This window comes from Poecilia mexicana, unplaced genomic scaffold (genome assembly GCF_051168715.1).
Source record: "Poecilia mexicana isolate PSO_F unplaced genomic scaffold, ASM5116871v1 scaffold_10, whole genome shotgun sequence".
Taxonomy (NCBI): Eukaryota; Metazoa; Chordata; class Actinopteri; order Cyprinodontiformes; family Poeciliidae; genus Poecilia; species Poecilia mexicana.
The window spans coordinates 2006423-2020045 of NW_028263379.1; the positions used below are offsets into that span (position 1 = coordinate 2006423).

Below are 13623 nucleotides of genomic sequence, written 5' to 3' on the forward strand. Positions count from 1 at the left end.
CCTGTCTTGAAGCTCATGTTAAACTCATAGAACCAATACACACATAAGGACCATGCTGTTAGCACACAACTAGCACAAACTAAATAGGATGTACATACTAGTTCCCTACAAAATATTCAGGCAACCAGTAACCTACTCACCAAGACCACTTTCCTGATCAACTGGTCTTAAAAACCACAAAACTGTTCCAACTAAGCAACTTTTTAGTCAGCATTCCTTCAGTATAACCTTAGAGCAGCTGTATAAAGATTGTTGTGACATTCTGACCCCAGCTTTACATTTCATTTGAAACAGGAATGCCCAGTCCTGCAGGTTTTCAATACATCCATCATCCAACACACCAGGATCTAATGAACGCCTCCTCACCAGGACTCTCGGAGCTGGACGAATGTTGAGGGGGTTTAGGTGATGCATCGAAAAGCTGCAGGATATAAGCTCTACAGAACTTCCAGCTGTGGAGAGGCCATTACCGGGTGTAATGGAAGAAACTTTCATCATGAAGGGTCTGGAGAACGTCGAACGAACTCAAAGCCTGCAGGCCAGACCTGGCCTTTCAGGTCAAATGTTTCTGTGGCCCTCTAGACGAGCTTTAACCTTTAAGATAACAATTGTGTCCTTGAACAAATCAAAGTCAAATCAAATGAGTTGTGTACAGTGCCAAACTACTTAAATGTGAAAGGATGTTAATTTTTAGAAGGCCTCATTCAATGCAAAGACAGCTTTAATATTTCAAGTTTTATCAATATATTCTGCTACAACCTTCATGATCTTCATGTGACATGAAATGAAAATTAATTTGAAACCCTACTCCCAAGTAAAAACAACTTGGGACCTAATTCTTCATTGCACATTTTAAAACACCACCCTTTTTTTTTTTAGCAAATCTCATTTTTATTAAAATGAGCAACTCAGAACACAGCAAGAATAAAACAAGAATTATTAAAAAAAAACATGCAAACAAACTTCTTAAACTCAAACTGGACATACAGGTTAACAAACACTATTAAAAACATGCAGAAAAGAAGAAATGACGCAGAATGAAATATTTTTTGTTGTCAGTAAAACATAGATGTGAAACAGGAACGTTGCAGCTGGAAGCCGGTGGAGTGTTCAGGCCGCCTGCTGGTTGTGGAACATCCTCTGCAGCAGCTGCTGGGCGATGGCCCGCTGAGCCTCCTCCAGCATGACTCTGACACTGGGTCCTGGCAGGACCATGACCTTCCCCCTGAAGGTGCTGCTGATGCCGGGGATCAGAACCTTGTAGGTAAATTTAACGAAACCATCTGGTCTGGCCAAACTGTAGTGTAGCTCATAGAGCGGCTGGCCAAACCCGTTGGCCTCGCAAACCTTATGGAGGAGCATCACTGGGGACGGCGCACAGACCATGTGTTGCTGGGGGTGGTGGGAGGTTGGGAGGGGGTAACACGCGTGTGGCTGCAGGGGAGAGACTGGTTCCCCCACTGCCCTGCAGAACCCTGGAGAGACGGGTGGAGCAGCAGGCTGGAGTTGCGGTGGGGCTGAAGGGTGAGAGACGGCCTGGCTGCAGGGCACGAAGCACGGCTGCAGCAGAATCTTTTGGGCTGGTGGAGAACATGTCTGGCTGGGGCTCGGGTTCTCTCCTGGCTCCCACTTGATGGAAATCTCCAATGAAAATCGCTTCTTGAATTCTAGACAGAGTAGAGATGTTTATCTGACTTTACTACAGCTCTTCTCTGTCACAGAAAAACCACAAACAGCTCCTAACAAAGTATTTATACCCATCTTAAAACCACAACGTATTGTGTATTATTGGGATTTTTATGACACAAAGGAAAAGAAGACTGACATGGAAGGAAAATGATTCATTGTTTCAGGGGAGAACTGCTAGAAAAGCCAAAAGAAATTGTGAACGATGAGGTTAATTCTTTTTCCTGGTTTCGAATCGTGCTCTGTCTGTAGTTGTAGCAAAGGCAGCAGATGAAGTGAAGGACGCTGTTCAGTTAGTGTTGGACATGCTTGCAAATATACGACTATTAAATTTGGAACAAGAGGGATGTTTGAAGCAATTTATTGCTGGCAAAGATGACATTTAGCTCAACACTTCTCTCTTCACAGTGAGGGATCATTGTTTACAGCACAGGTGATTCCTGTGCTGTAAACAGGAAATTTACAGCGCCTCACATGACCAAATGTTAGTGATCGGGTAAAAATCAGACAATCGTTTAAAATGTCAGCAGAAGCCACGCATCCCGGATGTGATGGTTTCTCAATAGCCGAGGGTCCAGACGGTACAAAGCCTAGTCAGAACCAGGGTCTGGTTTTTACTAGGGTAAATGAATAGAAATGGACAGAAAACTTTTCAGATTTACATTTGTTAAAACTTTAGTAATGTAACTTATATTTTATATATATATATATATTTTTTTTTTTTTAATTTTACATATAGCGCCCAGCTACTCCTCCTGGCTCTGATTGGTTGTTTTTGGTTGCCATCACTGCATTTCTTCAGGCAGGAATAACAGCTCAGGGAGGAGATCAGACTTTTCACAGATTATCCATCTTATAACAAACTGTCAGGATATTGAGACAGTCTTAACAAATATGTAAAAAGCAGGTTATTTATAAAAGTTACATACTGGAGCTTTAATAAATAAATAAATAAAAATAAAAATCAAGCAACGTTTTCCATCACAATTTGGAACAGTGCTGTGCTGAAACAAATTAAACGTAGTTGTAGCAAGACACAAATAATAACTGAATAAGTTATAAGTGGTATGAATTCCTGTAGAATGACAAAATGTGTTAAATTATTAAAAGACCAGAAGTTGGACTGGTCACTAGATTACCTGCCACTAGATCCTTCTTAGCCATCGACGCGGTATGATGGGAGGAGAAGGCAACGACAGCAGAGACCCCCTCTATGCCAGGACCGGTCTTCAGAGAAACCCTCTCCACCCCCTCCACCAGCCGCCGCAGCACCTTGAAAAAACACACACACACACGCACGCGCACACACACACACACACACACACACACACACACACACACACACACGCACACACACACACACACACACCAGTCTGCTACCATTGCCTTCCAGAAGGCCTTGTGTGTTGGTAAATAATTTGAATAAATTCATTTCTGATCACTGCATCTTGTTCTTCAGTTTTAATAAGTTGTGTAGTAAATTCAATACGTCACTCCCAACAGGCAGACCGACCTAACCTGCTTCAGGTCTTCTTGTTTAGTGGCAGCTGGCAGATTTCCAATACAGAGGTGTCTCTTCTCTGTGCTGCGGCGGACACAGAGGTAGCACTTGGGCTCCAGCATGTAGCCGTTCAGCTTGAGGACGGCCTCTGTGGCGAGGGTCTGTGTGCCATATTTGGCGTAGGCAAAGCCCCGGTTCTGGCCACTGAAGTTCATCATAAGGCGGAACTCCCAGAGAGGTCCCACAGAGCTGAACAGGGGGATGAGCAGGTCCTCGTAGGCGTCCCGAGGGATGTGGCTGATGAAGACCTCACAGTGCTCGCCTGGGGTGGGACCGTTCCACCCTAATCCAAGAAGAAGGAGGGCTATGAGGCTCAGTGGCAGATGTACTGCTACCCATCAGGATAAATACGAAGATTAGAAACACTTGGCTACATTCCAGGGGGAACTGCACACACAGAAAGAACCAGCTAGAGGTGTGTTAACAGGAGGAGGTTATATTCAGTGTGGAGCATGTGATTCCAGTTCATCAACTTGGGCTACGTTCACACATCAGGCAAATGCAACCCACATCAGACTTTTTCATGAGAGAATAAACAGCCCAATTTTGATCTTTTGACCCCCCCAAAAAATTCAATTTGTATCAGCTCCATGGCTGAATAACTTTAAAATCCATCCACAGCAATACTACCTCCGTAAACAGAGCACTGACATCTACCTTCTTCTTCCACACATATGGACTTTGGGCTCGCAAACCGTTCAGACCAAAATCTGATTGTGGTTGCATTCAATTAATCACAATCACGCAAAAAATAAAATAATAATAAAAAAGTTAGATTTTTGCAAAAAAAAAAATAAATAAATAAAATAAAATAAATTTAATTGAGCATCAAGACCTGCTATGTGATTTTCCATACTTGCATATGAAGCCAATCTTCTCTACCTTTCCCTTGGGGACGTATAGAGGTTTGACTGACTGACCCGCCCACCAGGTCACGTCTGCTGTTTGCAATTAACAGTAGTCTCTGTACTGTTACCAACTCAATAACTTCCCATTTTTAGAAACATTTTAGACAAAATGTTTGCACTCCAAACAGTTCTCTGTGACAATATTGATTCCTGGTGACATCATAACAGCAATATATTGTGCAGCCTCTCTTCTGGTTTAACCAGTTATTCTGTATCTACTGCAGGTCATTCTGCTACTTTTTATATGAATTCTGTGAGGTCACCACAACACAGCAGATAATCACCACCAATCATGGGAACTATGTATAATATCACAAATTCTAAGCAGAAGACCTTTTTTAAATTTCCATTATACATTTGTCAACATTTGTGATGCTTACTGCCAAACAAATAAAATATACTTTTTCACTGCTGAATTTTTCTACTAAATACATCACATCTGCCTCCCCATGAAAAGAAATGAATAGATAATCCTATTAACTCCTACTTTACTCATATTTATGTGTTAGACACGGTAAAATTATATTGAATAATACCACAGTGTTATGGTATTTTCAAAACAATGTATAACATGGTTTAATTATTTCAATTTAAAAAGAAAAAAAATATTCATCCTGTTAAATTCTGTCCATAAAATATATAAATCCATAATAAATATTACAGCTATAAAATATAGGCCCACCAAATCTAGTATTTCTAAATCTGCTAAATCTAATATGAAATCAAGTGTCATCAATGCAGAATATTAGACATTTTTATTCTTTCATACAGCAACAAGTCTAGTAAGCCGACTTTATGTGGAGCTCCTTCAGTTTACACACCATATAACTGCATATACTTCCAAACAGACACATTTATCTTCCTTGTGGGAAAATAAAAAGTACATGGCCTTTCCTTCAGTCAGCTGACCAGCAGGGTGCAGAAGCAGCAGAGGGACAGTTATGCATTTGTCTGTTCTCCACAGCCAGACCAACTCTGGCCAGTCAGGTCCATTCATCTCATCAAGAGGACTCTCCATAAGTACTGAGCAATAAACAAATTTTTTTTATTGAGGAACAGAAAATGACAAGAATGATAAAAGTCAGCTTTAACATTCTATAAGACAGACCATGCATGAGGCCAATATCGCTCTGCTGCAGTGTTAGACCGCAGCAGCTGAAGGAGAATGAAGAAAATGTCGACATCTTGGAAACAAACGTAAAACCTCGGCAGACCCAAATACTGGGAACGGACCCCAGCGGTGTGAAAAAGTGCTTTCACATTGTTGCATCTAAATGCTTGAGATAGTCAAGATAAAAATAACCAGAGTTAATATAAGTAGGTTTCAAATGAGGATTTCAGTTATAAAGGGAAAAAAATAGTCAAAGCCAACCTGTGAAAAGTGAGCTCACTCTCACAACTCAAACCGAGGCCTGATTACTATCTCATTTGCAGATGTAACTACTTAAATAAACCTCTGTGACAATCACAAAAAGCAACATGTAAAAAAAAAAAAAAAAAGAAATTAAAAACAGAAGAACAAAGTCACTGATATCAGACTGGAAAGGGATACAAAAGCCTTTTTTTTTATTTCCAACATATTTATATTACAAGCTCAATACACAACAAGACCACAGAGAGCATAAAACAATATACCAAATAAAAAAGTTCCTTCCCACATGGATCCATCAAACTATTCAATCAAGAATCCTATGATCCAAGTTACAGTTCAGTCCCAAGCCCCTCAGTGGTTTCCTCCATTTTATCAGAAACATGTCAGTTGTTTCATCAGCATAATGTCCTAGTTTTATTTAAACAAAGACATTCAGTATTTCAGCTTTTTTGTGGAGAAAGACTCATATCTGACCCGCTTTATCAAAATAGCTTTCCTTTCCTCCATTAGACATGTTTGAATAACTTCTTTCTGCTGTATCAGAGTCAGGAAAACATCCAGGATCTACCGGCATGTGTTTACTGCACTGATGTCAACACTTTCTGCCCTCCAGAAAACCTGAATGATGCAACATTCTCTCAGACAACAGAGCCAGCAGAGGTCAGTCAACCAAAATGACTCCATCAATGTTTCAACCTGTAGGTCACAAAACAACATCTAACACTCTGCAGGCCTCACTTTCCTCAGGCAAGGTCAGAGTTCATGACTTGACAATGAAAAAGAGAGACTGGATAAACCAAGGCAAAACCACAGCTGACCAAAACCATCACAAACATTTTACCAAAAACATCTTGATAATCCCAAAGACCTTTAGGGAAATATTCTGAGGAGTGAAAAGACAAAAGTAAATGTTTTGGAAGATGTGCATCTGTGGTGTGGAACTAGCAGCATTTCAGAAACAGACAATCATACTGAAAATCAAACTCGGTGGTAGTATGATGGTTTGGAGCAGCTTTGCTTTCTCATGACCTGGACAACTTGTCATTACTGATGAATCATGACTTTTGCTCAGTACCAGAACATCCTGAATGTCCAGCCATCAGAGCATGGCCTGAAGCAGCAGGAGAATGATCCAAAGTACAGCAGCAAGGTCACCTCTGAATGACTCAAAAAGGGAAAAAACAAAAAACAAAATTCAGCTTTGGAGGGGGTCTAGCTAAAGTCTGGACTTAAATCCAATTCAGACATTGTAGAGTAACCTAAAACATACTGTTCATACTTCCAAACCCTCCAGTATAGCTGAATTTGATCATTTTTGTAAAGGAGAGAGGGTTAACATTTCTCAGTGATGTTAAAGACTCATCAACACTCTTAATGTCAGTTGTTGGTGCTAAGGGTGGAACAATGGTTTAGGTTGTTTGCTTTTTCACGTATGGTCAGGTTGGCTTGGATAACTTTTTCCCTTAATGAATAAAATTCTCATTTAAAAAGTATCTTTCAGTTTAATCACCCCATCTCTGTCTGATTCAAATTTGATGATGTAAAACTTTCAGTAGAGACAAAAACAGCAGCAGAAGTCTGCAAAGAGGCAAATAGTTTTTCACAGCATTGTATGCCTAACGCGTTTATGATGGTGTCCCAGTGTGGCTGTGCGTCTCACCCTCAGGCGGTCCTCCGTACTTCCTCTGGCCATTAACCTGGGTCAGCCTGGTGTTGGTCGTTTCCAGCCAGGCTTCCAGAGCCTGCACTCGCTCAATGTTCTGCACCTGACAGTCAAAACACAGCAGGGTCGCATTGTTCACAACACCTCAGCAACCAACAGGAAACAGTAACCTCTCTGAGTAAATGAGCTATGTCTGCTACAAACTGTCTAAAACTAAGACATCCAGTCGGATGCCTTCTGAGTGCTGCTCATCTCTACACTTGATGTATATTTCCAGAGGTTGAGACAACAAAACTCAGAGTGGTGAGGAAATTGTGTTACAATAAAGGAAGAAATAATCAAAGAATCGTTCAATTATAATCAATATTTTCAACAACAATATCACAATTAGTTCATTCCACATATCATGCAGCCCTACTGGAAAATGTTACTGGAAAATTCCCCTTTGGTGGAAGGAAAAAAGATGGAATACAAATGTGCCAACAATTCAGTCTGACATTAAACCCACAGAGAACTTGTGGACTGATGGTTGATAAAGTAACCAGGGCCTCCACTGCTCCTCAGAGGAACCACATACAGATCTCCTTCATGTCATGCTGCACTGATGGAGGAAGTCATGCAAAGGGAGCCCTGAACCAGTATTTAGTTTATGTCTTGCCCAGTACCTGGACATGCTTTCAGTATGCATGCCGATTAATATTAAAAATGACTAATTTAATATTCTAAACTGGATTTTTTTTATTTTCATTAGCTAAGCAGCTGCACAAAAGCATAGTTATCAACTAGCAGCAAGAAGGTTTTGGGTTTGAATCTCAGCCTGAAGTCTCTTGTCATGGAGTTAGTATGTTCTCCCTGGGTACTTCAGCTTCATCCAATAGTCCCAAAACATGACGGTGGTCTTTCTAACTGGGCTGATGTTAACATTTCATATCATCATCATCATCATCATCATCATCAACAGAAACATATCGAACTAGGTGAATAAACCTATAATAAACACGTTTTAGATTTGAGCTACTGAACTAATATTTAATCCGATGCAACTTTACACGGAGCGAAAACTTTAAACATGTGGCAGTACCGAAAAATGATCATGAGGTGGCGCCACAGAGCAGCAGCTGGCCGTAATTAAAATCAGGTGTATGTTTAATCAAACGTCCTATCGAAATTATTTTTATTTTATAAGGATAGAAATTATCTACAGTTACATCAATTTAAAAGACACGGACAAAACATTTTACCGAGCTAAAACAACAACAAAACTTGATAGCGATAGTATTACGGCTAAGCTAGACCTGAAAACACCAGTACCCTCTGGAGAATATCGAGGCTGGTTCTGGCGTAATAAAAGTGTGAAGTTCTGTAAATTCGCTACAGTCAACAGCAGATCTGTCTAAATAAATAAATCATCAGACATGTTGTCAGTGAGCAGCACTGCAGTACCTGCGGGGCTGTGGCGTGTTTAGATTAGAGGCGCAGCAAAACAAGCAAACACTTTAACAAGGTAATAAACAGGCGCGTCCACTGCATCAATGTGAGTAAACCAAGTGAACTGGGAATGCCCCAACTTAAAACAATGTAACAACCCTGACAGGCGCCACCGCAGCCCGAACTTTTAATGTTCCCTCTTACATGCTTGCGGACATTCCAAGTAGCTACAGACCGAACTGAATCTGCGGCCTGCAGAGCGCCAAACTCACCTGGCTGCACTTGTTTTCCATCTTTCCCACCGTGTTTGTGTTACTCTTCTTGTGGAGAACCACACCACGTGTCTTCCCGTTGCTCACCTGCAGACCTTCTGCTGATTGGTGGGTCACGATATGGCGGGGCCTCCACCGCCAATACGGCGCGCGGGCTCCGTGGCAGCTTCCAGTAAACCCACAGGACGTTAAAGAGTTAAAGCATACATTACATATGCAGCAAGCAGGGCATATGTAATGTATGCCCTTATTGGTGCATACATTACCAATCAGGGTTATACGCAACATCTAACATATGCATCACCTACATATACAACGGCTACATGCAACATCGACATATCCATAAAGCACTAAGACCATAGACATCACCCAAAGTCACATAGCAATGACATAGACCAACAACATCTACACATATGACTTCGACTTATTTTTGACACAAATGGAACCTTCTGATTCTGTCATGATGAGTTTATGGTGAAGAACAAAAACTCCTGTTCACGGTTTGCACCGCAAACTCACCTCCAGATGTTGTTTGCTGATGTCCTTCATGTCATGCTGCACTGACATGAAGGACATCTGGAGGTGAGTTTGTATTTAAGAATACAGCGTATTCTTAAATAAGAATACAGTGTATTTCTTAAATACACTGGATTTAAGAAATCCAGTGTATTTCTTAAAACTCTGAGGATGACGTCTTAGTGTAATGGCTAAACAAAACCACAAGATGTCGGTGTTGAGCCATATAAGAAAAACGTCTAATTTTCTGAGTTAAAACCTGACGCTTAATAAAAGCAGGTTTACAATTTGCTCTTGTCATCCAGGAATTTCTCACACTGTCATTGCTCCAGAGAATGATGGAGGGGGTGGGGGGTGGATAATACATCTCTCTGTGACAAAATCTGATACAGATGCAAATCAAATGCTTCAGACTTATTGGTATTTAAAAAAGTAACAAGATTTTCAGTCAACAAATCATTTTTAATGTTTGAAGATTTTGTTTGTAAAAAAAAAAGAAAATTATAAAAAGAAATTAGTGATATGATTTGTCATCTTTTCAGGTCAAATAGAGGAAAGATTTATACACGGTGTTTATTTAGTTTCTTGAAAAAACCCCCCAAAGTGTTTTGTAGTGTTTGTGCTGCCAGCTCTGTCAGAGTCACGCTTTCTGTCACTCAATCAGGTAATGGCTCATTACTGAACATTCATTTGCATAAATGTGCAGATCTTTGTTTTGGATTCCAGGCTCATTCCATATTTTGTCCTCTATTTGATCTGATAAAATATGAGCCATAAATTACAGCAACATTTTAAGGCATTATATACAAAGACAGATGTTTGTATCATATGTGTAAATTGTTGCCTGTTATTTATTTTTTTGCTATAAAAAAAACAGCTGACTGTCCTCTCTGACTAATGATCTGATGTTTTTTTTCCCCATAATAATTCCACACATAACATAATGTGGATTAAAGTTGTTGTTTCCTCTTTATCCTGCAGAATGTGATGAAGTCACAGTCCAAAGCCCGGTGTCTGACGGAATATCAGTTCAGCTGCAGCAGTTTGCAGTTTTCTAAATCTTTCACCTCTCTCAAACAAAAAAGCAACAAAATATGACAGGCTGAGGTTGCAGGTGTAAGGGTTAGTGTTTTTCTCCTCTTTGATGAGTCATGTGATCACCGTTCTTTACCTGGGTGGGAGGCGGACCAGAAGTCCTTCAGTTACATGGTGAAGCCTCAGTACTGACAGTAACATGATGCCCTCTGGTCCAGAGAAACTCAAGCTCACTCTGCTGGTTCTGCAGGAACCATCTACTGTACTGGGTGCTTTGACTTGAGAACTTTATTATGTTTACAAGTATAAGCAATAATCCTTCAATTGTATCCAAGACCCACATTTATAAAATAAAAGTAAGAATTGAAACGAGTCTTGTGGTTTTGAGTCTGCATGTTGTCCTTGTCTTTGTTCTCTGTTGGTTCTCCTGTTTCCTCCTGTGACGAACCAGTGACCTGTCTGACCTCCTGACCTCTTGCTAACTGATAAACAGTCGTATTCAATAAATTAGCATACATGTCCCGAAGAGACTCGATTGTCAGATTAAAAGTACATTTTGAAAATAACATTTAAGCAAGTTATAAACATACTTTTCATTAAGCTCACATTTCTGTTTTTTTCTGTTTTCATTCATTGTAAGCATAAAATCATAATTAAACAGAAGAAAAGGACTTTCAAACATTAATCTGTGTGAAATGAAACTATAAAATGTGTTTCCCTTTGTGATAAAGTTTATAAAAAAAATTGGCTTTTCAATAGTATTGTACTTTACTGAAAGGCTCTGTGGGTGCCGTGATCCTGACAAGTCTACAAGGAAGAAGCAAGTAGAAAAAAAGGCGAGACATGTTTGTTAGACATACAGAAGGACAAACACAATTATTTCATAAGTTCCAAAGCCATTTATGGGCAAATACATCACAATCTTGTGTAAAGTCAATATTTACAGAGTTAAGTCATGCTCAGGTTCTCAGTGGGTTAAGTTCTGGAAGTAGCTCTGCTTTAGCCTTCTACTGTCTGCTCCTACGTCCAGCAGAAACTCAGTCTGTGTCCGTCATGGTTTCCCTGGACAAAAGTAACTTCTATGCTACATTCTTTGTCAAAAACAGTTTTTCCCAGTGTGTGCAGACGGAGTTGCACCTTCCAGCTGCCAGGCTGAGCACTGGTGGAAAAACAACTGTGTAGTGCACTCCACAGAAAGAGGTAGTCCTGTTTGAAAGGAAAACTGTTCTTTCAGCTGCTGTATTCTAAGCAGCAGGTTCCTCACATGAGAGGCCATTTCGATGCAAACTGATGATGGCTGTGTGGTTTTCTGACAACACAACAATCCAAGAAATGAATGCATGTCTGTCCCTCATTTGGAGAAATCAGTCTGCTGATTAGACTGACAGTCATTTCAGACTGACTTTCACAGCTTCATTGGCTCTGATGATGCAACTGGACTGAAATGAAGGTAGCTGATTGTTTTGTGGCAGGAAAAAATAAATAAGAGTAGAAATGTGATTTGATATGAAAATACTTCTTTAGGTGAGAGTTTTTATTGTTCTGAATAAATCTGCATCCAATCACTGCACAAAAACTACATGTCTGCACAGAAACTCCAAACTGTGTGGAACACAAGTTTTATGTCACTACCTAAACATTTAGTAAGGCAGTATTTAGTTTAATTTAATTTAATTTTATTTTATTTAATTCATAGGGATCTGGGGGGAGGGGTCCATCATTCAGACGAACTTCAGATTCAGGAAGAGCAGTGTGGTTTTGGTTCTGGTTGTGGAAAAGTGGACCAGCTCTAAACCTTCAGCAGGGTCCTGGAAGTTCCTATGGGCTGCTGGGTCCCTGTATGACTGGTACAGGGTCATACAGGAACCACAGCTTGTGACTGGAAGAACAAGATCATGGATACTAATGAGTTTCCTCTGCAGGCTGTCGGGCTCTTTCCTTGAGACAAGAGACAAGCAACAAGCTTGGTCATCCAGGAGGGACTAAGAGTAGAGCTGTTGCTTCTCCTCGTAAAGAGGAGCCAGCTGGGTGGCTCTGGCATCTGGTTAGTACGCCTACTAGACTCCTCCCTGGTGACGTGTTCTGGACACATCCCACTGGGAGGAGACCCAGAGGAAAACCCAGGTCACACTGGCAGGAATATGTCTCTCAGCCCTTGGATGAACTGGCCCAAGTGACTGGGGAGAGGGAAGCCTGGACCTCCTTAGGCTGCTTCACCTGCAACCTTACCCTGAATAAACAAAAGAAAATGGATGGATGGATAATTTAATTTCATTTAATCACTTCAGTTCAGTTCAGGAATTGCATTGAATTAGTTCAATTCATTTCCAAAGTATTTTGTTAATCCCAGAGAGAAATAAACATAAACCTTATCATAGAACCAACATTTCTAAAAAAAAAAAGTTTCACAAAGACACTTTGATTTGATTTTTATAGTTGAATTGATACCAGAGAAAAAACACGGATATCACAAACAGAAGAGATTTTTATCAGCACCAACAAGGTGCTTTCCAAAGAGCAAACATTCAAACATGGCTACTCATGTTGCTGCTAGCATCCAGTGCAACACCTTTGACCCTTGATGATCCAGTTTTTAATTTCACTACATTTATTCTGTATGGGATAGAAAACCCAGTGTTAGGTCATAACTGTCTTTCACAAAGTGGGGTTCCACACTCTCTGATGCCACAAATAATTTGACTAAAATAAAGGAGACTAATGCAGTTTTTCTATGTTTACATCTCTAATTTTTAGTAGTGGGACTCAATACAAATTAAAATGTTTAATTGAGTTAATTACAGGGTCTGTAATTAATTAATAGCAATTAATTTTGTTTTACTCAAACTATACATCAATATAATAAGAGACATTTTAAATTCTAAAACTATTTTTGCTGCTGTAAAACAGTGAAAGGTTTTCGTAAAGTAGCAAAAACCTTTTTAAAATGACTGGAAAGAGAGTTGGTATAATAACATTGTTAATGGAGGCTTAGATGGCTGCATATTAATGGGAATCAAAGATCTGAAGACTTATTACACCACTAAGCAGAGATAAACAAGGAAACAAAAACTAATCAGTGGCACATGAAAAAGTTTGGCAGCTCTATAAATGTACTTTCAGCTCTTCATCATCTCTGGAGCAGGTTGAGAATATTCATTAGGGAACGGGAACTCATGATTATT

At 40.0% G+C, this 13623-nt stretch overlaps 1 protein-coding gene across 1 annotated transcript; it reads right to left on the reverse strand.

Moving 5' to 3' along the window:
• Positions 1 to 866: 866 nt before the first annotated feature.
• On the reverse strand, positions 867 to 9060 carry dnd1 (DND microRNA-mediated repression inhibitor 1). Its single transcript, XM_014977582.2, has 5 exons — positions 8891 to 9060; positions 7188 to 7293; positions 3205 to 3530; positions 2826 to 2958; positions 867 to 1667 (listed from the first exon to the last, which is right to left on the reverse strand). The coding sequence occupies exons 1-5, from the start codon at positions 8909 to 8911 to the stop codon at positions 1111 to 1113; spliced, it is 1143 nt and encodes a 380-aa protein (XP_014833068.1). The 5' UTR covers positions 8912 to 9060; the 3' UTR covers positions 867 to 1110.
• Between the last annotated feature and the right edge of the window lie 4563 nt (positions 9061 to 13623).